Source organism: Podarcis erhardii (assembly GCF_964252035.2).
Source record: "Podarcis erhardii genome assembly, chromosome: 3".
Lineage (NCBI taxonomy): Eukaryota > Metazoa > Chordata > Lepidosauria > Squamata > Lacertidae > Podarcis > Podarcis erhardii.
In genome coordinates, this window is record NC_138507.1 from 106408474 (window position 1) to 106435008 (window position 26535).

General features: G+C 46.1%; 1 protein-coding gene across 1 annotated transcript; it reads right to left on the bottom strand.

Moving 5' to 3' along the window:
* Positions 1 to 393: 393 nt before the first annotated feature.
* FBLN7 (fibulin 7) lies at positions 394 to 26294 on the bottom strand. Its single transcript, XM_081854874.1, has 8 exons — positions 25935 to 26294; positions 15845 to 16004; positions 14632 to 14802; positions 9435 to 9560; positions 8839 to 8976; positions 6619 to 6756; positions 5257 to 5395; positions 394 to 2841 (listed from the first exon to the last, which is right to left on the bottom strand). The coding sequence occupies exons 1-8, from the start codon at positions 26007 to 26009 to the stop codon at positions 2469 to 2471; spliced, it is 1320 nt and encodes a 439-aa protein (XP_081711000.1). The 5' UTR covers positions 26010 to 26294; the 3' UTR covers positions 394 to 2468.
* Between the last annotated feature and the right edge of the window lie 241 nt (positions 26295 to 26535).

Here is a 26535-nt window from a genome sequence, read left to right on the forward strand (position 1 = left end):
ACACACACGAAATACAAACAAGGACATGTTTAATGGAATTGTGTTCCCCACATCCCTTTGACTAAAGATATCAGAGTTGGAACAAAATTATTATTATTTTGGAGCTAGGGGGTGGACACAGAGCAGAGAGAGTGTAAACAGATCCTTATAAGAGCGATTTGCATTATATATATATATATATATATATTTGCTTTCGTAGATTTTCACGGGTACAGGAATGCAGGTTTTGGTGTCCTCGGGTGTCTTCCCGTGTAAAAGTTGGGGTGTCTAGGCGACGTTTCGACGAGGTCTCACTCGTCATCTTCAGGCTGGTGCTTTCGGCTTCTTGTTACTGGAAGAAGCACTTCAGGCTGGTGCTTTCGGCTTCTTGTTATATATATATGTATATGTATATATCCCCCACTAAACATAATAGGCTTCTAGAAGTAGGAATACCTCAAGGAACCATAATGGGAAAATACATTCATATGTATGTCGGTTCTTTGGGGTATTCCCAGTTATAAATACTGTTAAATTTAGTGGGATTATGAAGCGGGGGGAAGCAAGGTGCAAATCCGGCAATTTACTATTTAGCGTAATAGTGTTACATGCCACCCCAGTCTCTGAGTGGTGAAAGAATCCAGGGGTTCAAGGCTCTTTTTCGGGGTTCAGTTTCCTTGGAATGAAGGCCATAGGAGACTGTGATGCCTCTTGGATAAATCGTTTTATTTACACATATATACAACCTGAGCATAAGATGGAGGGGCTCGCAGCATTAACACCCCAATCTTGCTTCTCTGTTAGTTATAGCTTTGGATCCAGCACAGAGCAAACATGTCTCTGCGCCTACAGTGTCCAGCCTGATTCTCCCTCTTGAAGACATGCTACACCGGCTATTATTCTCCTTCCTAGCAGCTGGGGGCAGGGAGGCCCACCCACATGTGCTATGGCACAGAGCAACCTCTTTGGTTATGCTAATCGTGGTGCTTAACTAGTCAGCCAAAACCTTTACCTAGCAAAAAATGACTTGTTTGGTAAGTTTGCTCCCCTACGGTTTACCCCCACAGATACAGGATCCCGATAATTGGAAGGGACTCAGGGCTCCATCCAAACTCATAATAATGGCTTCTACTATTCATCATCAAGGCTTAAGATTCAGTTTCCTCAAAAGTGTCCCTCGAAGCTATTATTTCACAGGCAAACTATGAAAAAAAATATATTCAAAATTTAGTTCTGAAGTATGGCTGGAATGGTGAGTTTGTTGCAACGTAATTTAGAACTGATCCAGCTCAGTATTTTAGGGAGCGATCCTAGAAGACCCACTTACCTTGGAGTAAACCCCATTGAACTCAGCAAGACTTACTTGGTCTGAGAGTAGATGTGCATAAGATTGTCCTGTTATGGTTCCACTGATATCAAAAGGAGGTATGTGCAGTGTAACTCTGTGTACATTGACTGGAGAGTTAGGCTGCAAACCGAACCCCACTCTCAGATATTCTGCCAGAATTCAGTAGGACTGGCTTCTGAGTAGACATGGCTAGGGCTGTACGTACGAAATCAGTGGTGCTCACTACCAGGCAAACATGCATAGGTTTGCACTGTTAAGCACACCATTGCTTGTCCTTCCCATTGAAATAAACAGGAATTAAAAAGTGTTTCCATGGTTGCTGAATCATGCTCATGGTTTGTGACATCAGATCAGCATTAGTACTCTACAAACAACAGAAAGTAGAATCAGATCCCTTGCAACAGATATATGATGTTTTTGCTCTCATACAGCATCAGAGAGAGGAACAGGGAGAAAAAGAGAGATGACCTGTACTCTTCCTTAGTTGAACTTCTGCTTGGGATGAGGGCAGAATGTCTGCATTAAGGACAGGTTGTCTGTATATGTGGCATGCTGGATTGGCTAACAAAGGGCAGGTTAGACTGCAGCGGTTCTCAACCTGTGGGTCCCCAGATGTTGTTGGACTACAACTCCCATCATCCCTGAGCTCTGGCTTTGCTAGCTAGGGGTGATGGGAGTTGTAGTTCAACAACATCTGGGGACCCACAGCTTGAGAAACGCTGGGTTAGAGTAAGGGGGGCATTGGTCAAGTTGGGACACCAACCATAGTTGGCAGTCAATCATATTATTATCCCTCCAAGGCACTCAGTACATCGAGTGTTTAAAGTCAAACAGGGGTAGCCAATGTGGCACCCTTGAAATGATGCTGAATTCAAACTCCCATCAGCAGCCCGCAAGATTGATGGAAGCTGTAGTCTAACAGCATCAGGAGAGAGCCATGCTAGCTACCCCTGGAGGAGAAGCGGAAAGGCGACAGCCATTATATCTGAGGCTGGCATGAACACAGGCAAGTACCCAGACAGCAATGCCTGATGTCTGTTCCGGCTTTTGTAGTACAGCTGGTGGTTAGAACCAAAAGTTCTGGGTGAATAAGAGCAGGCTGCAAGCTGCTTCTTTTCCTCCCCTGTGCAAACGGCTTCCGTTAAAACTCGTAAGCCGACACGAAGACGGTAATCTTCGAGACGTGCTTCGCTTGGAAGGTGCGGTCCAGGTACTCGGTCATGTCGACTTCCACTTCTGTGGTCTGAGGGCCTTGCAAGCTTTGGACGAGGATGAGCTCGCCGGTCTGCCTGTCCGAGCGCTGCATGACAAAATGGCCCCTGCCATTGCCTGCTGCGATCCCAAAGCGCAGGCCGTCGGGGCCAGGCCGCCCAGGAGCTGACGCGGTCGCCATGCGGAAGAGGGCGGTGGGAGTGACGAGGTTGGACGGCAGAGGGAGGTAATGGAAGGAGATGGTCTTCGGGGCATGGTGGCAGGATCTGCTGTCCATTGGGCATGGGTTCCGTTCGCATTGGCTAGGAAGGAAAGTGAGGGGAGGGGAGATGCATTTATTTCTTCGTCATATGGAACATCTTTACATCTTGCCCTCCCTCTAGTCTGGAGCACAGGGCTGCAAACAGTGATGACAATAAAGCAGCAGCGTAAGTGAATCCGGAGGCGCCGAGTTGCCTCCAAGATTGAGGGTACCCAATGCTCAATGCATTTGCATGGCGTCACACGCATTGCATGTTGGGCATTGTGTGTGTGTGCGTGTGCGTGCGTGACAATGCATGCACAATGCAGGAAGCCAAACACTCTGGAGGAGCTGGACCTGTGCTGTGCATGTGATGTCACACACATGCACCTGTTGAATGGTTTCTTTAAATGTAAAGGTTCATCATTGTTCCACCCGATGTGTAGGAGCATGTGTAGGATGTCTAGGAGCAGCACCTAGCTCTCCCATTACCCTGGGGGATTGGTTGGTGGTTGGGTCTGGTTTGTTGTTGATGTATTTAGTGTAAATGGAGTTTTTGTTTTTGCTATTAAAACCTTGTTTAAGTTATTTTTGAGTCCCTTTTTAATGCATGGTCTCCCCAGCAAGCTCTCTGCGCTACTAAACTGCAAAAAGCCAACAGCACCACATGCAGGGTGCTATGAAGATGAGGAGGGTCCGATCCCCTTAAAACAAATATTGAGGGGGCCAAGGTGCCTTCAACCCCACAGAGTTGGTGCGCCTGAGCGAATCAAAAACCAGAGAGTTGGATAAAATGCAGTTAGTGCCAGTGAGAATATATGTTGGGCTGGCATACCCCTAACATAATGGTCCAAACACTTGGACATATATCTAAACAATATATTAAATATATATATTTTTAAATACTGCTAAGATTTAGACCCCAGGAGGTCTTTGCAGAATCTTTAACAACGGCTTTTCTTCTTCCCAGCAAGGCTCTGAGATGTTGTTGGATTCCATACAGGTCACCCACCTTTGTTTTAGAGTCTGAAGGTGAAATCCAGATGACCTTAGGCACTTTTCATTTCCATTTATTTTGAAGGGTAAAAATTTGGCATATTGGATTGGAATTCAATGTCACACTTTGATGAATTGAGCGTTCCATCTGCACAAGGGTTTCTGCTTGCCAGCTGGAACAATTCCCCCTCCCTTCCGTCACCCCCCATGTTCTGGGGGTTCTCCCAACCACCTCTCCAGCCAATTTCGGGGGGCATACAGCAGGAGAAGAGGCAGGGTATGTAAGGTTTCTGCTGATGGGGCTCATGAGGTGAATCCAGCCCATTACAGTGAACACCACTAACTTAACCACATCTACTCAGAAATAAGTCCCATTGAATTCAATGGGCTTAAAGGTAAAGGGACCCCTGACCATTAGGTCCAGTTGTGACCGACTCTGGGGTTGTGGCACTCATCTCGCTTTATTGGCTGAGGGAGCCAGCGTACAGCTTCCGGGTTATTGGCCAGCATGACTAAGCCGCTTCTGGCGAACCAGAGCAGCGCACGGAAATGCTGTTTACCTTCCCACCAGAGCAGTACCTATTTATCTACTTGCATTTTGACGTGCTTTCGAACTGCTAGGTTGGCAGGAGCAGGGAGAGAGCAACGGGAGCTCACCCTGTCGCGGGGATTCGAACCGCCAACCTTCTGATTGACAAGTTCTAGGGCTCTGTGGTTTAACCCACAGTGCCACCCACGTCCCGTCAATGGGCTTACTCCCAGGTAAACGGGATTAGGACTGCAGCCTAAGGCTGAAGACACACTGTACATTTAAAGCACATTTTTCATCTGTAAAGGATCCTGTGAACTGTAATTCACCACTCACAGAGCTACAGTTCATCGCACCCTTTAAAAAACCACAGTTCCCAGGATTCTTTTTGGCAGCGAGGAAATGCGCTTTAAGCATATGGTGCGACTGCAGAATAAACCTCTCATGGAAATCAATTGGCTTTAAAGGTCTTTAACTTCGTCTGGATTGTGCCCAAAAAGTTGTCTAAACTCAAACAAAGCTCCGTTTGCAACTCACAGCGATGGTGCATAATCAAGGCACAGAACATTGGCCCTGTATCAAAGAAAATATAACAAGTAATCTTACTGGCTGGAGGGGAAATATTCATAAGGTTGTCGTAATGTTTGATCACAGACCAGAAAACAATATGCCAACAGCCTGGATCATCAAGATCTTTCGGTTCTTAGTTTTAAAAGAAAGGAGCTGAAACTGCACAGTGGGTTTTCCGGGCAGTCATCATTTCTTTCCTTATGCCCAGAACTAGGGCCGGCTCTATCATTAGGCAGAGTGAGGCAAGGGAGCAGGGCAGGGAGTATGATGAGGTGTTGGAATACAGAGCTCACTCTGTGCCATCCATGACCTGCCCCGAGTGCCTTAAACTAGCCTATTGCTGTCAAAGGTGGCAAACGACAGATTCCCCGTTATACTTACAACGGCGAAGTTTTCACATAGCTGATGTTTCCACTGGGGTTGGGGCACTCTGGGTTAACACACTGAAAGCTTCCTCCTGTATTAATGCACGTCGTTCCCCTGGTACAGTTGTGCAATGAGAGAGCACACTCGTCGATGTCTGTAAAACAAATGGAAACATGAAAAGCAAAGGACCAGAGTCAATGGTTTAGGTGACGCGCTTAACACAGAAAGGGGAAGGTATGATCTTCTCCACCCTTTTGCTCTCAAGGCCAGTGACAATTTGCACATTCTAACTGTTGCACAGAAGTTCCACCTAAATCCTTTCTATGTACATGAGAAGTATCTGGAGCTGAGCTCTGCCAATGAAGTTTTCTGCAAAATGGTACCCTCTGACCTCTTCTTTTGGTGGTACAAATCCTGTTTCCAGATGATGGCCTAAGTGGTCACTCCATAGATATGAAAAAACCCAAGCCTAACTCTACCTCATAGGGTTGTAGCAAGGATAAAATGCATGGATAGCTTAGTCAGTAGAGCGTGAGACTTAATCTCAGGGTTGGGGGTTCAAGCCCCACGTTGGGCAAAATATTCCTTACATTTAAAGTACCCCCCCCAAGAATCCTGGAAACTGTAGTTTACCCAGAGCTATAGCATCCCTAACAAACTACAGTTCCCAGGATTCTTTTTGGGGGGAGGGGTATGTGTGCATCAGATGTGCTTCAATTGTACGGTGTGCATGCAGCCCAAAGTAAATAATGAGCGGAAATATTCCAGTTTAATTGGCTTGTGGACAGAAAATATTTTAAGCTGTCCAATGTCAGTCTGCTTCCCTTACACAAGATGCTTTAATTTTAGAAATAATAACAAAAAAGCCAATCAAACCCCAGCGATTAGCTCTGTTTTAGCATAATCTGAAGGTATTTTCTGTAGCCAGCGGGAGCACAGAGTGCATGCTTCATGCATACAATATCACTATTCAATTCCTTTTGGCGCTTGACCGCCATACCTCCCGACATATCTAAATGGCATTACAATGTCTACCTTGTTTCAGCAGGTCTCTCTCCCTTGGCATTAACAGCCAGAATTTTAAGTAGCCGTGCATTACAAACCGTTACACAAATCTGGTTTCTTGCACGGCGTTTGGGAAGTCCAGCTTCTATTCTGTTAGCATTTCCTTGCATTTATAGTCATAAAATGTATGCGCGCCTAACCAAGTCCCTGCTGCTAGGAGAGAATGTGCAGGATTGCAGCTTAAACCCTGGTTGCAGAGAAACAGACTGCACACAATCTGAGCAGTTTTCGGGAACCGAAAAGTCTGCCTGAAGCCTGCACATTTTGCCATTCAGCATCTGCGAAATGCCATCTGCCTCATGCTAAAGTCACCTTCACAGCTTTTCCCGTCGCTGAAGATCTGGTATCCTCTGGGGCAGGAACAGTGGTAGGAGCCAGGAATGTTTATGCAGGTGTGCATACAGAGACGAGGGGCTCCCTCCAGCTTGTAAACTTCACATTCATTCACATCTGCAAGGGGGAAGAAAAGCAACGTTATTTCTGCTTGGACAAATTTCGTGACAGGCTGCGCAAGGGGTGTGTGTGCGGAATTCTGTGATACGCTACTGGTGTTATATATATATATATATATATATATATTAGCAGCATACATTTTGCCCTTCCAGATCTATGAACTGTGTGGGTTTATTCAAAAGCACAGCCCCGGTGCTTCCTGCTGGATAACAACGCAAGGAGAGCCTTGCTGTACAGATCTGATTCTTAAGTTGATGGCCCGTCTTGAAATTGCCTGCCGCTGGAAAACTCTGGAGGGCCTTTTTGTTAAAGCCTGGGATGCTCAGCTTTGAATGATAAATTGGCTCAGGAATGCAGGCCATTGTGCAGATAACAGCAAGCTTGTTCCCGCCAGCAGTTGCCTAAGACACAGTGACCTGGGAGTGACCCAAGGCAATCCGCAAGGTGGTGTTGAAACCCTTTGGAATTCGTTATTATGTGTGGCAGAGTTTGCCGCCTTCAGACATTTTATTGCCAAGATGCTGCCTTCAGCCCATTCCGGCTGGACTAGCTGTTGAATCTTACTTCTCAACACCTGTGATGGGAAATCACCCTCTACCACACCTGAGGAGCAAGGCTAGTTCAGGGGGCCAAGGATAATGATGATGATGATGATGATGATGATGATGATAATTTATTTATACCCGCCCAAAACACTAAAATACAATAACGTATTAAACATTAAAAACTTCCCTAAACAGGGCTGCCTTCAGATGTCTTCTAAAAGTTTGGTAGTTGTTTTTCTCTTTGACATCTGGTGGGAGGGCGTTTCACAGGGCGGGTGCCACTACCGAGAAGGCCCTCTGCTTGGTTCCCTGTAACTTGGCTTCTCGCAGTGAGGGAACCGCCAGAAGGCCCTCAGCACTGGTCCTCAGTGTCCGGGCAGAACGATGGAGGTGGAGACGCTCCTTCAGGAATACTGGACCGAGGCTATGTTGCGTAGGATGTTCCCCAGGGGGAATGGGAGCTTAGGAAGAAAAGCTCTGGGGGTGCCCAGTCTTGCCTGTCAGCACTTGCCATTTGAGGTGGTGCTTTGTCTAACAATAGGGCCGGCTGGCCTTTTGCCTTCTGTGGAACTTCTGGTTCTTATCCCCAACTGAAGCTAAGGTTGGACTTCTATGTTCACTTGATTTTGGAGTAATCCTCTGTGGTACTTGTTTCCAAGTAAAGGTGCTCATGGCTTCACCATGAGCTCAAGTGTTTGTGCTGCAACTGCGTTTCATTTATTGATTTAAAAATTGTATAAATCCGCTTCGCTTTTCTAAATCAATTCAAATGGATTTGCATTGTACACATCAATATTGATTCCAAGTCTTCAGTCAATTGGGTTTACACTGGCAAATCTGCGCCACTCATGCTCAAGAAATGGAGCGAGATAGATAGAAAAGTAATAGAGAGAACCATCTCATCGTCCAGATTGGTTGTTTACTGGTTCACACTGAGAAGCTCTTTTTAAATATGCTAGGGGACGATTCGACCTGTCCCTAGTAATCAATGGAGAATTCCAAGGTTTTTAATGTCTCTGAGACTGGGCACCTGTGCGTCCACCCCACCAAAAAATAAACATGCAAAAGCAAAACTAAACTAAAAAGCCCAACAAGGACTGAAGATACTTTGAAGATACAGAATTCTGGTTGATTGTTTGGGAAGAGTTGGGGGAGAAGCGGAAAACTTTAAGAGAGAGGAAGAAAAGAATGGAGTGCTGGAACCCTTAACAGAAGCACCCCATGCTGCAATAAGTTGTTGCAGTTCCTACTGGTTCAGCCCTTCTTTCCCTTGTTCCACCTTCCCTCCCGTTGTCAACTTTCTTACTATTGGAATTTACAGTGTTAAGCTTCTTGGATCAGGGATTTGTGTGTTTTTTTAAAACTTACGTTACTCTATAACCTGCCCCCCCCCCCCAATACAGCACTGAGAGTCTATAAACAAAAGGCCACACCACCATATTCTGCAGTTTAGACATGGCTTTAACTTCGACAGGAAGCAGAAGCAGCTTGTAGCAGCAGACTCCTCAGAGATCTCTTGCAATTGCACTCTTACCCTGGCAGATGCTGTTTTCTGCGGTGCCGCTCATGTGGAAGCCTGCTTCGCAGCTGCACTGCTGCATCCGGTCAAATTTGGCGCAGCGAGGTTTACGGCTGAACGCCGGATCATCTGTTACGCTCCATTCTGGTGGTACTAAAGGACAAGTGGGGGAGGGAAGAATCCGCCTCCAGGACAGTGTAAAATCCCAAACCACAAATGAGAAGACATCCTTACATTTAATTTTATTTTTACGCAGCTAATAAAATGGAGTGGTGGGTTTGTTCTACATCTACGACAAGGAGGGGGAAAACTACACATTACACACAAAGTGTGGGGATGGAGATGGGCAAAACCAGCATTCCCATGACAAGTCCTCTGCCTCTTTCTGTGTAAGCTTTTTGATCACTTCCCCCACATGGAGGGAAAGGATATCAGTGGAAACCAGCGACTATGGCTATATGGTCAGTGTAGCTATTATTGAGCTAAATGAGCAAATGGTCTGACTCACTATAATGTCCTCTGTTTCTAGGGCTTGCCCTCCCCTCTCTCACACATTAAGGTTTAAATATTCCTCTTTCCCACCCTCCTTAACCCCTTACCACAATACATACCCGTCTGCGTTTGATATTGGCAGTTGGGGCCTGTCCACTCCTGGGGACAAAAGCATTTGTAGTGTTCACCTCGGTCAACACATGTTCCTCCATTCTGGCACAGGTGACTGGTGCAAACCCCAATATCTAAGGAAAGGCCAATAAAATAAGGAGGTTTCAGAGCTTCAAATTATTTCCACAACCCATAGCCTGCTTTGGAGGTTCTTCAGTGAAAGCCTACAACATTTTAGTACAAATTTCTCCTCATAATTTTCTTTTCGGTATGAAATTTGGATTAAATCTACTGATTTTTCTCAAGCATTTCCCTCTAATCCCCCCCCCCAATCCACAAGATCCAGACGGCACCTCATTGGCTACCCCTGCTCAAGGGCAACCTGTGGTGAACACAACCGACAGCAATATGGAGGCTATTTGCATGTTTGCGACAAGGTTAGTGTTATGTACTGAGTCGAATAGGATCCAAACTGCAGCAGTCTGATTGGTCCTAGAACAATAGGATCCAAAAGGCAGCAGTCTGATTGGTCCTAGAACAATAGGATTCAGAATGCAGCAGTCTGATTGGTCCTAGAACAATGCAGCAGTATGATTGGTTGGCAGGAACCACCCAATCATGCTCCAGATTGAAGTGAATCCACAACCTGATTGGTTTACAGTAGAATTCCGGAATTAGCCAATCATGTGCAGCCCATTGTGTAAATAATGTATATAAAGCAGATACTTTGAGGGGACTTTCATTCATTCCTCCTCACCACTATGAGCTGAATAAAGAGCATGAAATCACTTTGCGACTCTGAGTATATTTCAGTTAGGCAGCTTCCCCCTGGTTTTGCAAATGCGTATATCCTCCCCAAGGTAAAATACACTTTAATGGAAGAAGCAAAATCTTTTGTTTGTAAGAGCTGGCCAGATTCTCTCCTGCCCCCCCCCTTAAAAAAAATCTCTATTCACCTGAGGCACCCTTTCACCTCTCCCTGGCTTATTATGTGTTGAAATAATTAGCGCAGTGGAATTCCTTGAAGAAACAGACTGCGTGAGTGAATGCCTCATGGATTGCCACTGCTTCCCATCTGCCAAAAAGCCAAGCTCCCCTGATCATCAATAGAATACTCTAAATAATCAGGGGTCGCCAGACCATGAAGTTATTGAACAAGCAGCCAAGGAGTTGTAGCCGAATTTTTCCACCCGCTCCTGCTTCCTTGAACTTTCTACAAAGCCGAGATTCAGTATGAAAGGAAACTTTCTATTGTGGACCGGTAGAAGGAGATCATCAAATGTTGATTGACATTGTTCTTCCGCAATACTCTGAGGAGATGGAGTCTCTGTTGGGCTTTCTTAACCACCTGGGTTATATTTATTTTCCAAGTAAGGTCTTCATTGAGATAAACTCCTAGGAATTTAAAGGAAGAGAATCTCTCCACACAGCCCTCCCCGATGTACCCCACCCATCTGACTAAGTTTCCCCAGCTACTCTGTAAAACATAATAAAACATATAAAAACATAATGAAACATCAAACCTTAAAAAATTCCCAATACAGGGATGCCTTCAGATGCCTTCTAAAAGTGGTGTAGTTCTTTATCCCCTTGACATCTGATGGGAGGGCGTTCCACAGGGTGGGTGCCACTGCCGAGAAGGCCCTCTGCCTGGTTCCCTGTAACTTCACTTCTCACAGTGAAGGAACAGCCAGAAGACCCTTGGAGCAGTGGCGAAGCTGCATGCTCCGCTACTGGGGGCGTAGAGCAGGTGGGGGCGTGGTGTGTCACCTGTGGGGACGTGCCCGGCGCATGGGGTAGTGTGTCGCGTGTCGGGGGGGGGGGCTGCAATGGGACCCTACCGGAATACTGGTGCCGGGGGCAGTCTGCTCCCTCCGCACTCCCGTTCCTCTGCCAGTGCCTTGGAGGTGGACCTCAGTGTCCAGCTGAATGGTCTGACCACTCTGAGAATTGTAATTCTGTGAGGGTGAAATATACTCGGAGTCGAGAGTGGATTTCATGCTCTTTATTCAGCTCATAGTGGTGAAGAGGAATGGAAGTTCCCTCAGAATGTCTGCTTTATATACATTATTTACACAATGGGCCCCACATGATTGGCTAATTCCAGGATTCACCTGTAGGCCAATCAGGTTGCGGATTCACTTCCACCTGTAGCTGGATTGGGTGGCTCCTGTAGACCAATCAGACTGCTGCATTTTGGACCCTATTCAACTCAGTACATAACAGGTCCCAGAATCCTTTTGGAGGAGCACTATTACTGTTTACAGTGGCATCATGGTGATCTGAATGGATGTTGTGAATGGGACCGCTGCGGACAATGGCAACTGGCATTCTCCTAATTCCCACTGCTCACTTGATTCTTGGCCAAAGGTTGCAAACCTTGGGCTAGAGGCCAACGCATCCCCATCAGACCTCTCTATCCAGCCCTCCTGCCTCTTCACAGGCGACACCCCCTGTTAACCCCATCCACTTTTCCTGTGCTTTTGCCCTGCTAGGATGTCTCCTTGAACTCTGGTCATGCCTCTTGGTTGCACGGAAGAGTTTGGATTTGATATCCCACTTTATCACTACCTGAAGGAGTCTCAAAGCGGCTAACATTCTCCTTTCCCTTCCTCCCCCACAACAAACACTCTGTGGGGTGAGTGGGGCTGAGAGACTTCAGAGAAGTGTAACTGGACCAAGGTCACCCAGCAGCTGCATGTGGAGGAGCAGAGACGCAAACCCGGTTCACCAGATTACGAGTCTACCGCTCTTAACCACTACACCACACTGGCTCCCATGGATGGAATTGTGCATAGAAACCAACTTACCGTACAGAAGTAGATTTCATTGCTTTGCACCTATTGGCTCTGGCCCCCCCACCACTGCCATGTGGCCTCTACAACATTGCCCAGATGGGGAATACGGCCCTTGGTCTGAAAAGCAGCTCCCCACCCTGTTCTAGAGTCACATCTGGCTGGCTGTCTAGCGCACTTTGCCATAATCTCTTTAGAAATGTCTGCCTTCTTGAACACAATGGAGAGTGGCAGGTCTCTGGCCTTTGCAGCCGCTTGGTCGGCCAGCGGCTCAATGGCTCATTAGCATTTTGCACAATGAGGTAGGAATTCACTTAAACAAGCAGCGCTGTCAATGCACAGGGGCCTAAGCACCCTATGGAGGAGCGTGTGAAAATGTAAACCACACAGACCAGGGCCAAGAATTTTTGCATCGAGTTAACTGAGAGAGACAAAGTCAGGAAAATGGATGCAAATCTCCCACACCTCCGTTCTGGAGGTCCGTTCTTAACCTGAAACTGTTCTTAACCTGAGGTACCACTTTAGCTAATGGGGCCTCCCGCTGCTGCCACACCACTGCTGCACGATTTCTGTTCTCATCCTGAGGCAAAGTTCTTAACCCGAGGTACTATTTCTGGGTTAGCGGAGTCTGTAACCTGAAGCGTCTGTAACCCGAGGTACCACTGTACTGAAGGAAGAGCAAAAGGTGAGCATAAATAAGCTCGGAGAGTTGTCTCTATGCTTCTCATGCAGGTACACCAGCCTACAGTGTAAGCAGAGTTGCACCCTGAGGCTTCCAACCACGTCTTCCCTCCATGGTTTGACATTTCTATCACACTTCTCTTGCCTTCTTACAGCTACAGGCAAGCACAGTAACAATGGCTGTTCAGGAATATAAAATGCGTGTGTTATGCCAAATGCCTGCTCACCATCAACAGAACCGACTTCTGCCCAGTAAACAATTTTTTTTAATAGAGGTAATTATGTATGAGTTTCTCGTTTGCCAATCTGGATAAACCTCACATTGGTCCCCCCCCCCAAAGCACATAAGATTAATTACTGTGTTTGTGCCAGTCGATTTCTCAGATGTTGTCATCTGTTTCCTAGTAATAAATTGCCTATTAAAAGATTTGACATATGCTTGGATCTGCAGGCTCATACACAATGAACAACAGTCGCGTGGATTTAGAGCAATCGGCAATAATTTGGGCACAACAAATCCATTCTGTGAAACAGCTTTTCTCTTTTTCTCTTTTTGCATTGCAAAGAAAGCCTCCATTGGCATCAATGGCAGTTTACCCTGAAATGCAAATATCAGTTTGGGAAAGCATTCAACTCTCACACACATCTTCACCCCCATCCCTGCAAGTAGTCCTAAGGCTGATCAGCTTCCCCTACAAAAATATGCATGTTCAGTGCATTCAAATTCACTTCTAGTTTGGCCCTAACCCTGCACATCAATGATGAGTAACACCTGAAGATAAATGCTAAAGTAATAGTCTTCTAATCATATGTGGCGTTCGCACGTTCGTTTAGAGCCTATCTGTACAGGGGAAAGAAAGGGTTAAAAATGTAGACCAATAGGAAAGCTGGAGGCGGAGCCTACACGTGTATAAAAGGGCTTAGCCCGAGGTTTGTTAAGAGTTGTTGGTGGGTAGTTGGTTGGTTTTAGTGGGTTGGCTGGTTGGGAAAGGCAGTTGGAGAAGCAGTTGGCAGGCAGTTGGTAACAGAGAGACTGTTAGGGCAGTGGGTTCTTGCGTGAGGGGAGGTAGAAGAGATAGAGAGAGGAAAATAAGACTAAGAAAGCAAAGACTAACAGTGTTTGGAATGCTGTAAAAGTTTGTTTGTGTCTGAAATAAAACACACTCCTCTTTATTAACTTGAGAACCAGACTGAGACCGAAGTGATTTTACCGGGGAGGACCTGGTTGGTGGCAGTGGATTAGTGGTGTACAGGTTAATAGTCCGTGAGACGACCGGGGGCTCTGTACGAACACCACACCATATAATGTGCAAGAAGAATTAGGATCCTGTGACTCTCCAGGTGTAATTATACCCAAGCTCCCATCAGCCTCAACCTGCATAGCCAATGATAAGGGATTATGAAAGCCGTAGTCCACAAGAGCCAGCACCGTGGTGTAGTGGTTAGAGTGTTGGACTAGGACCCAGGAGAGCAAGGTTCAATTCAGTCATGTAGCTCACTGGATAACCCTGGGCCAGTCACTTCCTCTGAGCCTAACCTACCTCAGGGTAGTTTGAAGATAAAATTGGGAACGGGGAGAACCATGTATGCCACTTTGAGTTACTCCAAGGGAAGGTGGGATACAAATTCAACCATCTTCAGCATCTGTGACTACTCCTGAAACAGCTGCATTTGATAATCTGAAGGTGAGTGTTTATGCCCGAGCCAAGGGAATAAAAAAGTGAATTACCTTTGCACTCAGGAACATCTCCTGTCCAGCTGGCGTTTGGCTGACATACTCGAGAACTGGAGCCGACGAGTCGGAATCCAGGATCGCAGGTGAAATGAACTTCATGATCCACCATGTTCTTGGTGCCAAATCTTTTGCCATTCAGTGGGGCATCCAGGGCAGGGCAGAACACTGTGAGTTGGGTACACAAAAATAATAAAAGACGTGGTTAGCAGTGGGCTCGTAATCTGGTGAACCGGGTTCGCTTCCCCGCTCCTCTACATGCAGCTGCTGGGTGACCTTGGGCTAGTCACACTTCTCTGAAGTCTCTCAGCCCCACTCACCTCACAGAGTGTTTGTTGTGGGGGAGGAAGGGAAAGGAGAATGTTAGCCGCTTTGAGACTCCTTAGGGTAGTGATAAAGCGGGATATCAAATCCAAACTCCTCTTCTTCTTCTTCTTCTTAGAGGAAAGAGGGCAAAAGCATCACCATCACAGAATCATGCTGGGATGCAGGGGTGTGGTTAGGGGGTGACTCAGGGGGCCAAGACCCATGTCTTTTACAATGGGCCCTGGATCTTGCACCGTCTCAGCATTTTACACCCATAAGGTAAAGGTAAAGGGATCCCTGACCATTAGGTCCAGTCATGACTGACTCTAGGGTTGCATGCTCATCTCGCTCTATAAGCCGAGGGAGCCAGCGTTTGTCTGCAGACAGCTTCCGGATTATGTGGCCAGCATGACTAAGCCGCTTCTGGTGAACCAGAGCAGCACACGGAAACGCCGTTTACCTTCCCACTGGAGCGGTACCTATTTATCTACTTGCACTTTGAGGTGCTTTCGAACTGCTAGGTTGGCAGCAGCAGGGACCGAGCAATGGGAGCTCACCCCGTCGTGGGGATTCGAACCGCCAACCTTCTGATCGGCAAGTCCTAGGCTCTGTGGTTTAACCCACAGCGCCACCCGCGTCCCTTTTACATCCATAGTTTGTTTTGTTTTTTTTTTAAAAAAAGTTACTTGTTTTGTTCGAAGACTTTCCTACCTCTATATCCAAGAGAGACGAACAAATGTCATTTAATAATGGATGAGCAGTATATAGGGGTCATATGACACAAGGAGCCAATCGGGGTCTATCTGGTCCTATAACGCTGCTGGCTATGCCCTGGGTTCTCCGTCTGAGCAATGTTGCTCCTGCTCTTGCACTGCCATCACTTTAGGCTTGTTGTTTTAATTACCAGCTGGTGGGTCAGGGGTGGTTTTCATGACTGTGTTTTGCAGAGTCGTCAGCCGGTGTTTCATGACACGGAGCCCCTCGGCAAATCTCGTTTCCTGCCCCTTTAGAAATTGCTGCATTTGGCGGATGGCAGTCAGAAGCTGCTGCTTGTTCATGCAGTTCTGTGGGAAACAGAAAGACTTTAAACAGCTGGATCAGGCCTTTAAATGTGCCTTTATATGTACGGCGTTAAACATGATGGTTGAGTACAATTAGAAAGCCATTTCCCCCAATGTCTTTGTCAGGAGTGCGTGCAGGAGCCGGGCCCTGTGACCAGTAGGGCTTCGCAGGACTGGGACCTTCCTAAGTTTGTTCTGGAGAGGCAAGGCATGGTGGCACAGGGGAGGCCGCTTGGTAACTCACTACACCTGGTGGCAAGAGCCGGGAAAGGATATAAGGTCAGCATTTCCCTTCGGCTCTTTGCCACAGCAACACATTTCCTCCTGCCTTGCTGTGTTTGGCTCCTTGCTTCCTGATCCTCGGACCCCAGCTCCTTGGCTCTTTGACTCCTTGCTTCTCGACCCTCAGACCCTTGACTTTGTGACTCCCTGCTTCCTGACCCTCAGACCCCTGGCTTCTAGACTCTCGTTCCTGTTCCCACCCCACCATCTTGCCCCCGGTCCCAACCTCCTCAGCCGGGACTTCGATCACCCGTTGGCTGGACCGTGACAGTCTTCCCCACTTGATTTGTATCATAGAATCGTAAAATTGTAGAGTTGGAAGGGACCTTGAGGATACAGGAATATGTAGCTCTCCCATATGGGAATCGAACCTGCAACCTTGGCATTATCAGCACCACACTCTAAGCAACTGAGCTATCCTGACCTTCCTGCACCTCCTTCAGGGAATCCACAGTACCAGCCTTGTAAGGCAGAATTAACTGAGTCATTGCAACCTGCCCATGCCACCCACCAAGATCTGTAGCTCAGTGGAGCACAGACTTGAGCTCAGTGGTCATTTCACACATTATATTTTTTATAGCTGGAACCTGAAACAACCTGTGTACTCACAACATTGTAAGACATGTGTCAAGGACTGGCTGGACAAAGAGGAGTGGTGGGAAGCACCAGCAGGGGAACCCCCAAGGGAAACCTCAGAGGAGGAAGGCTCAGAGCCAAGGGTTTGGTGGTGGGACACCAAGGAGAGGTCAGAGGGAAAGGACTGGGAGGCAGGGCTGGATGCTGAAGGGGCAACAGGATTTAGTGAGCAGGAGGAACCTGTGACAGGGAGCAGTTCAGACACCGAGGCTGAAGCAGAGGGGGACTGAGAGGCTACTGAAGAATCCAAGGAGTCTCCCTCTCCTGCTACAACAAGCTCCCCTCCCTGCTGGTCTCCAAGAATGTGCAGGATAATAAGGATAAGGAGGAGGGCAGAGCAGAGGCCGGAGGTGGGCAGATGCAGTTTGAGACTGCTTAGGAAACATCTGAGAGAGGAGAGCCTTAGAAAGGGTTGAAGGCGGGGACCTTCAGTCCTGGCAACTGCTTCATAGAGGCAAGATCTGCTTGGAAGTGTTGCTGAGTTGTATGCCATGCCCCTGAATAAAGAGTTAACTTCACTGACAACCAAGCCCTGCGTCTTTCGTGCTGACCTGTGTCTCATGCATGTGACAAATGTGTTTCAAAGCAGTTCTGATGTGAGCAATGGTTCCAGCAATTGCCTGGGAACTCTGGCCAGCTCCGTGCAGTGCTCAGGTTGAATGCTGTAGGACAGTAGAACTTAGATGTTGTTTCAGCAACAGCAGTTCTTAGGCTGAGCCTTAGGGAGGAGTCAGCTCCATCATCAGTGAAAGGTCACTTTTCATTTAAAGGGCCCTCGCCTTCTCTAACATTTGTCAACTCTGACAGAGCAGGTTGGCTCAGGCTGATGACAGTTGTAGTCCAAAATATTTGGAGGGTTCCAAGCTGGCAGAGGCTGACCTGGTTCAACATTCAAGCCAGGTGACTGTCGTTTGGTTGCCCTGAGACGTTATGCTTTTGAATAGGTTGTAGTTTTCTTCTACTACTGATTTTGTACGGTAATTCAGTAGTATTTATTTATTATAAGGGTGCATTTCCTATTGATGGAAGTTGCCAAAAGCAGGAGTTGGCAATCTGTTTTCTGCTGATGGCTGCATTCTTTGGGGGCCACATGCATGGGGTGGGCAGGGCCAGGGACAAAAATGGGTGGAGCCACTGCTCCCCCCCCCAACACCCTTCTCTCTCTCTCTCTCTCTCTCTCTCTCTTGCCCCTCCCCACCTCCATTTCTTTCTTTCTGCCACCCTTGTTCCCTACCAAATTGGGCTGGGGGTGTTTGAGTGTTTTGCTGGGCGAGGTTGCTGCTGCTGTATTTTGTATATTTTAGATCTGGCTGTCATTTATGTGAAAATTGTTCAATTTGGTCATGCATTTTTTAATATTTTGTTTATTGTTTATGACTACGCTTGTTGTGTTGTAGTTATGCATTTTTTCCATGTTGTAAGTCACCTATGAGCATGGTTTGAACTGTGGAAAGGTGGCATAAAAATAAAGTTATGTATGCACCAGAAGAGGACCAGATTGCTCTTGCCAGGGGTATGAATTGTACAGGGATTTTTAATCAGGCTAAGAGCCATACAAGGCTCTAGGACTGAACGTTGCCCAGCCCTGGTCTATGGCTATTTACAAGACTGGCAGAGAACAAATTAAATGTATTACTGTAACAAATAAATCTGTTGTTGTTGCTATTAAGATAGCGTGAACTTTTCCTTGGTCCAGCAAATGTCAGAATACAAGGCCTTGACAGGGGCCAAGAGTCATAGCTGTCAACTTTTCCCTTTTCTTGTGAGGAATCCTATTCAGAATAAGGGAATTTCCCTTTAAAAAAGGGAAACGTTGACAGCTATGCCAAGAGTGGCTAGCAAAGCCGTGAGCTGATGAGATCATTGGCATACGACTGTCATTGTCACCATGCTAGCATACATGGCCTGACTCCTTCCGATTCTCCTCCACTGTGCTAATCAATATACAAAACTGGTACTGGCCTTTCCAGCTGGGCCAATGTCCTGGGAGCCAACTTTGGAAGTCAATAATATTGGTCTTCTTGGCGGGGTGTTGTACTTGACGGTGCAAGGGTGGAGCCGGGATGAAATCTGGTGAGTGGTGTGTGGACCATCAGGTGATATGGCTGGTCACACATGTTTTGTTTTGTTTACTGGGTATTTGGCTGCCCATGACACTTGATCTCCTTTCTTCCATGGCGACAGGCTTGGTGCAAAGTTGGTGGGTCTCTTGTGCTAGGCAGCTCCTTAACTGGTCCAGGCCCCCCAAAAGCACCCAAATTTTCCAACTGCTAGCGCTGACTTTGTCATGCTGACATAAGCAAAACTGTGAGTGTCTGATTAAAACAACAACAACAACAATAGTTATTTTCTGCTTTGTATCCCACAACATGCTGGAAGAGCCCCCAGAATCACTTTTAGTGTCACGTGAGAAATACTTTTATGTAAATGACTGCCAAGAGAGCAAATGGAATGCAAGGAACTCATTCAACAGCTGCTACCCCCTGCCTTTCCTTTATGCCCTGAGAGTGCCAAGTTGTTCAGTCCTGTTTGCCTCCTGCAAGAAAGGAATGTTACCTATTGCACAAGGGATTAATTCATCTGTTACGCTATCTAAATCCTATATCCACTCAGCCATAAATGCATATCTATTGGTCTGTCTGTGCAAGTGTTATGTATTGAGTTGAATAGGATCCAGAATGCAACAGTCTAATTGGTCCGCAGGAGCCACCCAATCCAACTCCAGGTGGAAGTGAATCCGCAACCTGATTGGCCTACAGGAGAATCCTAGAATTAGCCAATCATGTGGGACCCATTGTGTAAATAATGTATATAAAGCAGACATTCTGGGGGAACTTCCATTCCTCCTCACTACTATGAGCTGAATAAAGAGCATGAAATCCACACTCGACTCCGAGTATATTTCAGCAAGTTTATCACTATCTGTCCATCTATCGCAAATAGGGATGCACAAACCTGTCATTTTCAGTTTCTTTCGATTACCCATTTTCCCAGCCTTAAGTTCAGTTTGCCTATTTCTGCATTACTTTGAATAAAAAAAGTCAACACGAAAATCAGCATGCATTTCCATGCAGGTTAAGCCTAATATATGCATCTCTTTTTCTTTTCTTTTGCAATTTTGCCTATTATACATATGTTTGCAAGCAAATCCATAGGTTAATATAGTCCCCCCCTCCCCGTGCACTCTTCTTGGTTTGAAAACTGCATCGTGAAATCCAGAAAAGTGCAAGTTTTGAAATATAGCTGGGTTTGCAGGGCGGCTTGCACTAAAATCAGGCAAGGTCAAAGTAAAATGCGAACTGAACAAAATTCTTCTTATTGCTGATCGCACATGCACAGACACACCCACACAAATGCTGCTTTTGCTATGAAATTGACTTTCTTTATCCGTTGCACAACTTCTTCACCAGGATCAAAAGTCAGCACTAAGTACTGGGACAGGAGCCAGTCAAAAAGGAATGACTGCAGACACAATAAACCTGACATTTCCTTAGAATTTGAATGAACAAGAATTTAATTGCCATGTTTTATATGAAGCATGTTCATGTTTTATATGAAGCATGTAGGGCTTCGCAGGACTGGGACCTTCCTAAGTTTGTTCTGGAGAGGCAAGGCATGGTGGCACAGGGGAGGCCGCTTGGTAACTCACTACACCTGGTGGCAAGAGCCGGGAAAGGATATAAGGTCAGCATTTCCCTTCGGCTCTTTGCCACAGCAACACATTTCCTCCTGCCTTGCTGTGTTTGGCTCCTTGCTTCCTGATCCTCGGACCCCAGCTCCTTGGCTCTTTGACTCCTTGCTTCTCGACCCTCAGACCCTTGACTTTGTGACTCCCTGCTTCCTGACCCTCAGACCCCTGGCTTCTAGACTCTCGTTCCTGTTCCCACCCCACCATCTTGCCCCCGGTCCCAACCTCCTCAGCCGGGACTTCGATCACCCGTTGGCTGGACCGTGACAGTCTTCCCCACTTGATTTGTATCATAGAATCGTAAAATTGTAGAGTTGGAAGGGACCTTGAGGATACAGGAATATGTAGCTCTCCCATATGGGAATCGAACCTGCAACCTTGGCATTATCAGCACCACACTCTAAGCAACTGAGCTATCCTGACCTTCCTGCACCTCCTTCAGGGAATCCACAGTACCAGCCTTGTAAGGCAGAATTAACTGAGTCATTGCAACCTGCCCATGCCACCCACCAAGATCTGTAGCTCAGTGGAGCACAGACTTGAGCTCAGTGGTCATTTCACACATTATATTTTTTATAGCTGGAACCTGAAACAACCTGTGTACTCACAACATTGTAAGACATGTGTCAAGGACTGGCTGGACAAAGAGGAGTGGTGGGAAGCACCAGCAGGGGAACCCCCAAGGGAAACCTCAGAGGAGGAAGGCTCAGAGCCAAGGGTTTGGTGGTGGGACACCAAGGAGAGGTCAGAGGGAAAGGACTGGGAGGCAGGGCTGGATGCTGAAGGGGCAACAGGATTTAGTGAGCAGGAGGAACCTGTGACAGGGAGCAGTTCAGACACCGAGGCTGAAGCAGAGGGGGACTGAGAGGCTACTGAAGAATCCAAGGAGTCTCCCTCTCCTGCTACAACAAGCTCCCCTCCCTGCTGGTCTCCAAGAATGTGCAGGATAATAAGGATAAGGAGGAGGGCAGAGCAGAGGCCGGAGGTGGGCAGATGCAGTTTGAGACTGCTTAGGAAACATCTGAGAGAGGAGAGCCTTAGAAAGGGTTGAAGGCGGGGACCTTCAGTCCTGGCAACTGCTTCATAGAGGCAAGATCTGCTTGGAAGTGTTGCTGAGTTGTATGCCATGCCCCTGAATAAAGAGTTAACTTCACTGACAACCAAGCCCTGCGTCTTTCGTGCTGACCTGTGTCTCATGCATGTGACAAATGTGTTTCAAAGCAGTTCTGATGTGAGCAATGGTTCCAGCAATTGCCTGGGAACTCTGGCCAGCTCCGTGCAGTGCTCAGGTTGAATGCTGTAGGACAGTAGAACTTAGATGTTGTTTCAGCAACAGCAGTTCTTAGGCTGAGCCTTAGGGAGGAGTCAGCTCCATCATCAGTGAAAGGTCACTTTTCATTTAAAGGGCCCTCGCCTTCTCTAACATTTGTCAACTCTGACAGAGCAGGTTGGCTCAGGCTGATGACAGTTGTAGTCCAAAATATTTGGAGGGTTCCAAGCTGGCAGAGGCTGACCTGGTTCAACATTCAAGCCAGGTGACTGTCGTTTGGTTGCCCTGAGACGTTATGCTTTTGAATAGGTTGTAGTTTTCTTCTACTACTGATTTTGTACGGTAATTCAGTAGTATTTATTTATTATAAGGGTGCATTTCCTATTGATGGAAGTTGCCAAAAGCAGGAGTTGGCAATCTGTTTTCTGCTGATGGCTGCATTCTTTGGGGGCCACATGCATGGGGTGGGCAGGGCCAGGGACAAAAATGGGTGGAGCCACTGCTCCCCCCCCCCAACACCCTTCTCTCTCTCTCTCTCTCTCTCTCTCTCTTGCCCCTCCCCACCTCCATTTCTTTCTTTCTGCCACCCTTGTTCCCTACCAAATTGGGCTGGGGGTGTTTGAGTGTTTTGCTGGGCGAGGTTGCTGCTGCTGTATTTTGTATATTTTAGATCTGGCTGTCATTTATGTGAAAATTGTTCAATTTGGTCATGCATTTTTTAATATTTTGTTTATTGTTTATGACTACGCTTGTTGTGTTGTAGTTATGCATTTTTTCCATGTTGTAAGTCACCTATGAGCATGGTTTGAACTGTGGAAAGGTGGCATAAAAATAAAGTTATGTATGCACCAGAAGAGGACCAGATTGCTCTTGCCAGGGGTATGAATTGTACAGGGATTTTTAATCAGGCTAAGAGCCATACAAGGCTCTAGGACTGAACGTTGCCCAGCCCTGGTCTATGGCTATTTACAAGACTGGCAGAGAACAAATTAAATGTATTACTGTAACAAATAAATCTGTTGTTGTTGCTATTAAGATAGCGTGAACTTTTCCTTGGTCCAGCAAATGTCAGAATACAAGGCCTTGACAGGGGCCAAGAGTCATAGCTGTCAACTTTTCCCTTTTCTTGTGAGGAATCCTATTCAGAATAAGGGAATTTCCCTTTAAAAAAGGGAAACGTTGACAGCTATGCCAAGAGTGGCTAGCAAAGCCGTGAGCTGATGAGATCATTGGCATACGACTGTCATTGTCACCATGCTAGCATACATGGCCTGACTCCTTCCGATTCTCCTCCACTGTGCTAATCAATATACAAAACTGGTACTGGCCTTTCCAGCTGGGCCAATGTCCTGGGAGCCAACTTTGGAAGTCAATAATATTGGTCTTCTTGGCGGGGTGTTGTACTTGACGGTGCAAGGGTGGAGCCGGGATGAAATCTGGTGAGTGGTGTGTGGACCATCAGGTGATATGGCTGGTCACACATGTTTTGTTTTGTTTACTGGGTATTTGGCTGCCCATGACACTTGATCTCCTTTCTTCCATGGCGACAGGCTTGGTGCAAAGTTGGTGGGTCTCTTGTGCTAGGCAGCTCCTTAACTGGTCCAGGCCCCCCAAAAGCACCCAAATTTTCCAACTGCTAGCGCTGACTTTGTCATGCTGACATAAGCAAAACTGTGAGTGTCTGATTAAAACAACAACAACAACAATAGTTATTTTCTGCTTTGTATCCCACAACATGCTGGAAGAGCCCCCAGAATCACTTTTAGTGTCACGTGAGAAATACTTTTATGTAAATGACTGCCAAGAGAGCAAATGGAATGCAAGGAACTCATTCAACAGCTGCTACCCCCTGCCTTTCCTTTATGCCCTGAGAGTGCCAAGTTGTTCAGTCCTGTTTGCCTCCTGCAAGAAAGGAATGTTACCTATTGCACAAGGGATTAATTCATCTGTTACGCTATCTAAATCCTATATCCACTCAGCCATAAATGCATATCTATTGGTCTGTCTGTGCAAGTGTTATGTATTGAGTTGAATAGGATCCAGAATGCAACAGTCTAATTGGTCCGCAGGAGCCACCCAATCCAACTCCAGGTGGAAGTGAATCCGCAACCTGATTGGCCTACAGGAGAATCCTAGAATTAGCCAATCATGTGGGACCCATTGTGTAAATAATGTATATAAAGCAGACATTCTGGGGGAACTTCCATTCCTCCTCACTACTATGAGCTGAATAAAGAGCATGAAATCCACACTCGACTCCGAGTATATTTCAGCAAGTTTATCACTATCTGTCCATCTATCGCAAATAGGGATGCACAAACCTGTCATTTTCAGTTTCTTTCGATTACCCATTTTCCCAGCCTTAAGTTCAGTTTGCCTATTTCTGCATTACTTTGAATAAAAAAAGTCAACACGAAAATCAGCATGCATTTCCATGCAGGTTAAGCCTAATATATGCATCTCTTTTTCTTTTCTTTTGCAATTTTGCCTATTATACATATGTTTGCAAGCAAATCCATAGGTTAATATAGTCCCCCCCTCCCCGTGCACTCTTCTTGGTTTGAAAACTGCATCGTGAAATCCAGAAAAGTGCAAGTTTTGAAATATAGCTGGGTTTGCAGGGCGGCTTGCACTAAAATCAGGCAAGGTCAAAGTAAAATGCGAACTGAACAAAATTCTTCTTATTGCTGATCGCACATGCACAGACACACCCACACAAATGCTGCTTTTGCTATGAAATTGACTTTCTTTATCCGTTGCACAACTTCTTCACCAGGATCAAAAGTCAGCACTAAGTACTGGGACAGGAGCCAGTCAAAAAGGAATGACTGCAGACACAATAAACCTGACATTTCCTTAGAATTTGAATGAACAAGAATTTAATTGCCATGTTTTATATGAAGCATGTTCTCGGGGTTTGGGGAGTGAACAAGTTTTCTCTTGCCGAAGACTCTTATCATATGTAGCATGCAGCAGGCATTTTTTAAAAAAGTCTTACTGGATACCTTTATAATAAGCTCTTTGTTAAAGAGTTATTTTTAACCTGAACTACTGCGCTACAGTTAAGCATAATAAACTTCATCACTGTGCAGCTCGTTCAGCCCATGTTGATATTCCTGCAAAGTGACTTGAACTCACAAGCTCTGCAATCACTTGACTGTGCTGGTTTATTCAGGCATTAACGGAGGAACAGGTTGAGTTCCCTAACCCAGCAAGAGGGTTGCAGTTGCATTATTGGCAGGGATACAGGGCAAGAAATGTAAGAATTTTCAGAGGCAGATAATTTGCAAAAGTAATTACATGCCCTACACTTCTGGAGCTGCATTCTTCACCTCAAACAGTGTCGAGGAATTCGAGAATTAAGTGATGGGAAGGCTATCTTTTTAGTCTTCAAATTTCTCCTGATGAAGATTTGCATTTTAGACTGGACTGATGGTGCTTATTTGGCCTTGGACTGGCCTTGTTTCCTGCGTGTCTTTTCTGATTTACACAAAATATTAACCACACCTCTTGTCGTTGGTGTGAAGTTGAAAATTAGAGGATGTGTATCAAAGGGCACTAGCAACCATCATTTTACTTACCTGTTGTTTTTGCAGAAAGAGACACATGAGGCCGGGGAGGGGGGGGGGAGCTAAAATAAAGTCCAGCCTTTTAATCAAAAGTTAGCAATAATAATAATAAAAACCCACCATTTGTTTTACTGTCAAGGGAAACGTGTCCTTTCTTTCATGCATTGCATTTATAACCCCTCCAAGATTTTATAGATGTTAAAGATAGATAGATAGATGATAGATATAGATAGATAGATAGATAGATAGATAGATAGATAGATAGATGATAGGTAGGTAGGTAGATTGGTAGATAGATAGGTAGGTAGATAGATGATAGATAGATAGGTAGGTAGGTAGGTAGATAGATATAGATGATGATGATGATAGATAGATATAGATGATGATAGATAGATGATAGATAGATAGATAGATAGATAGATAGATAGATAGATAGATGAAATGTTATCCAGACCTAACCAGTTGTTGTTTGGGAGAATGAGGCTTACCTGGGATGCTCGAGATTCCTGACATGATGTTAGGCACAAGAAGAGAAAGAGGCTGTATTGCAATCCAGAAGGCATGGCACTATTATTCCAAGATAGGTAGAGAGATAGAAAGAAAAAACTCTTCTCAGATTGCACGGGAACACCTGGCAAAACACTTTCCTCGACAGCCAAGTTGCCCTGACTGTAGATCAGGAGGGATAGAGAGCACTCCTGTGCTCAGATCAGAAATGACTGCAACATCACACAGCAGGTTTTCCAAAGATCCAAAGAGTAAAAAAAAAAAAAGAGAGAGAGAGAGCTCAGTTTCCCCCTCTCATTGGTAGGCTGCCTTCGCTGCCAGTGTGCTGCCTCCTAGGAGCTGTCCTCCACAGAAACACACCCCAGAGAGAGAGAGAGAGAGAGAGAGAGAGAGAGAGAGAGAGAGAGAGAGAGAGATCTTGCAAAATTGCTTCTCAGACTGATGCCTCTAACGTGGAAGTTTAGCTTGCTTTATTTCTGCTACTCAAAGACGATGAGTCGCCTCTTCCCCACCACAGTCAAAAACTTGTGTGTGAGAGAGAAATAGGATGACTTAAAAAAATAAATAAATCAAAGTGGCCCA

Excerpts from the sequence above, each read along its gene's own strand:
- FBLN7 (XM_081854874.1), bottom strand. The coding sequence starts at position 26,009 with ATGCCTTCTGGATTGCAATACAGCCTCTTTCTCTTCTTGTGCCTAACA. Across the intron at positions 6,757-8,838 it reads AGAAAACAGCATCTGCCAGG|ATGTGAATGAATGTGAAGTT; the intron begins GTAAGAGTGCAA and ends TCCCCCTTGCAG. Across the intron at positions 2,842-5,256 it reads TATGTGAAAACTTCGCCGTT|CCAATGCGAACGGAACCCAT; the intron begins GTAAGTATAACG and ends TTTCCTTCCTAG.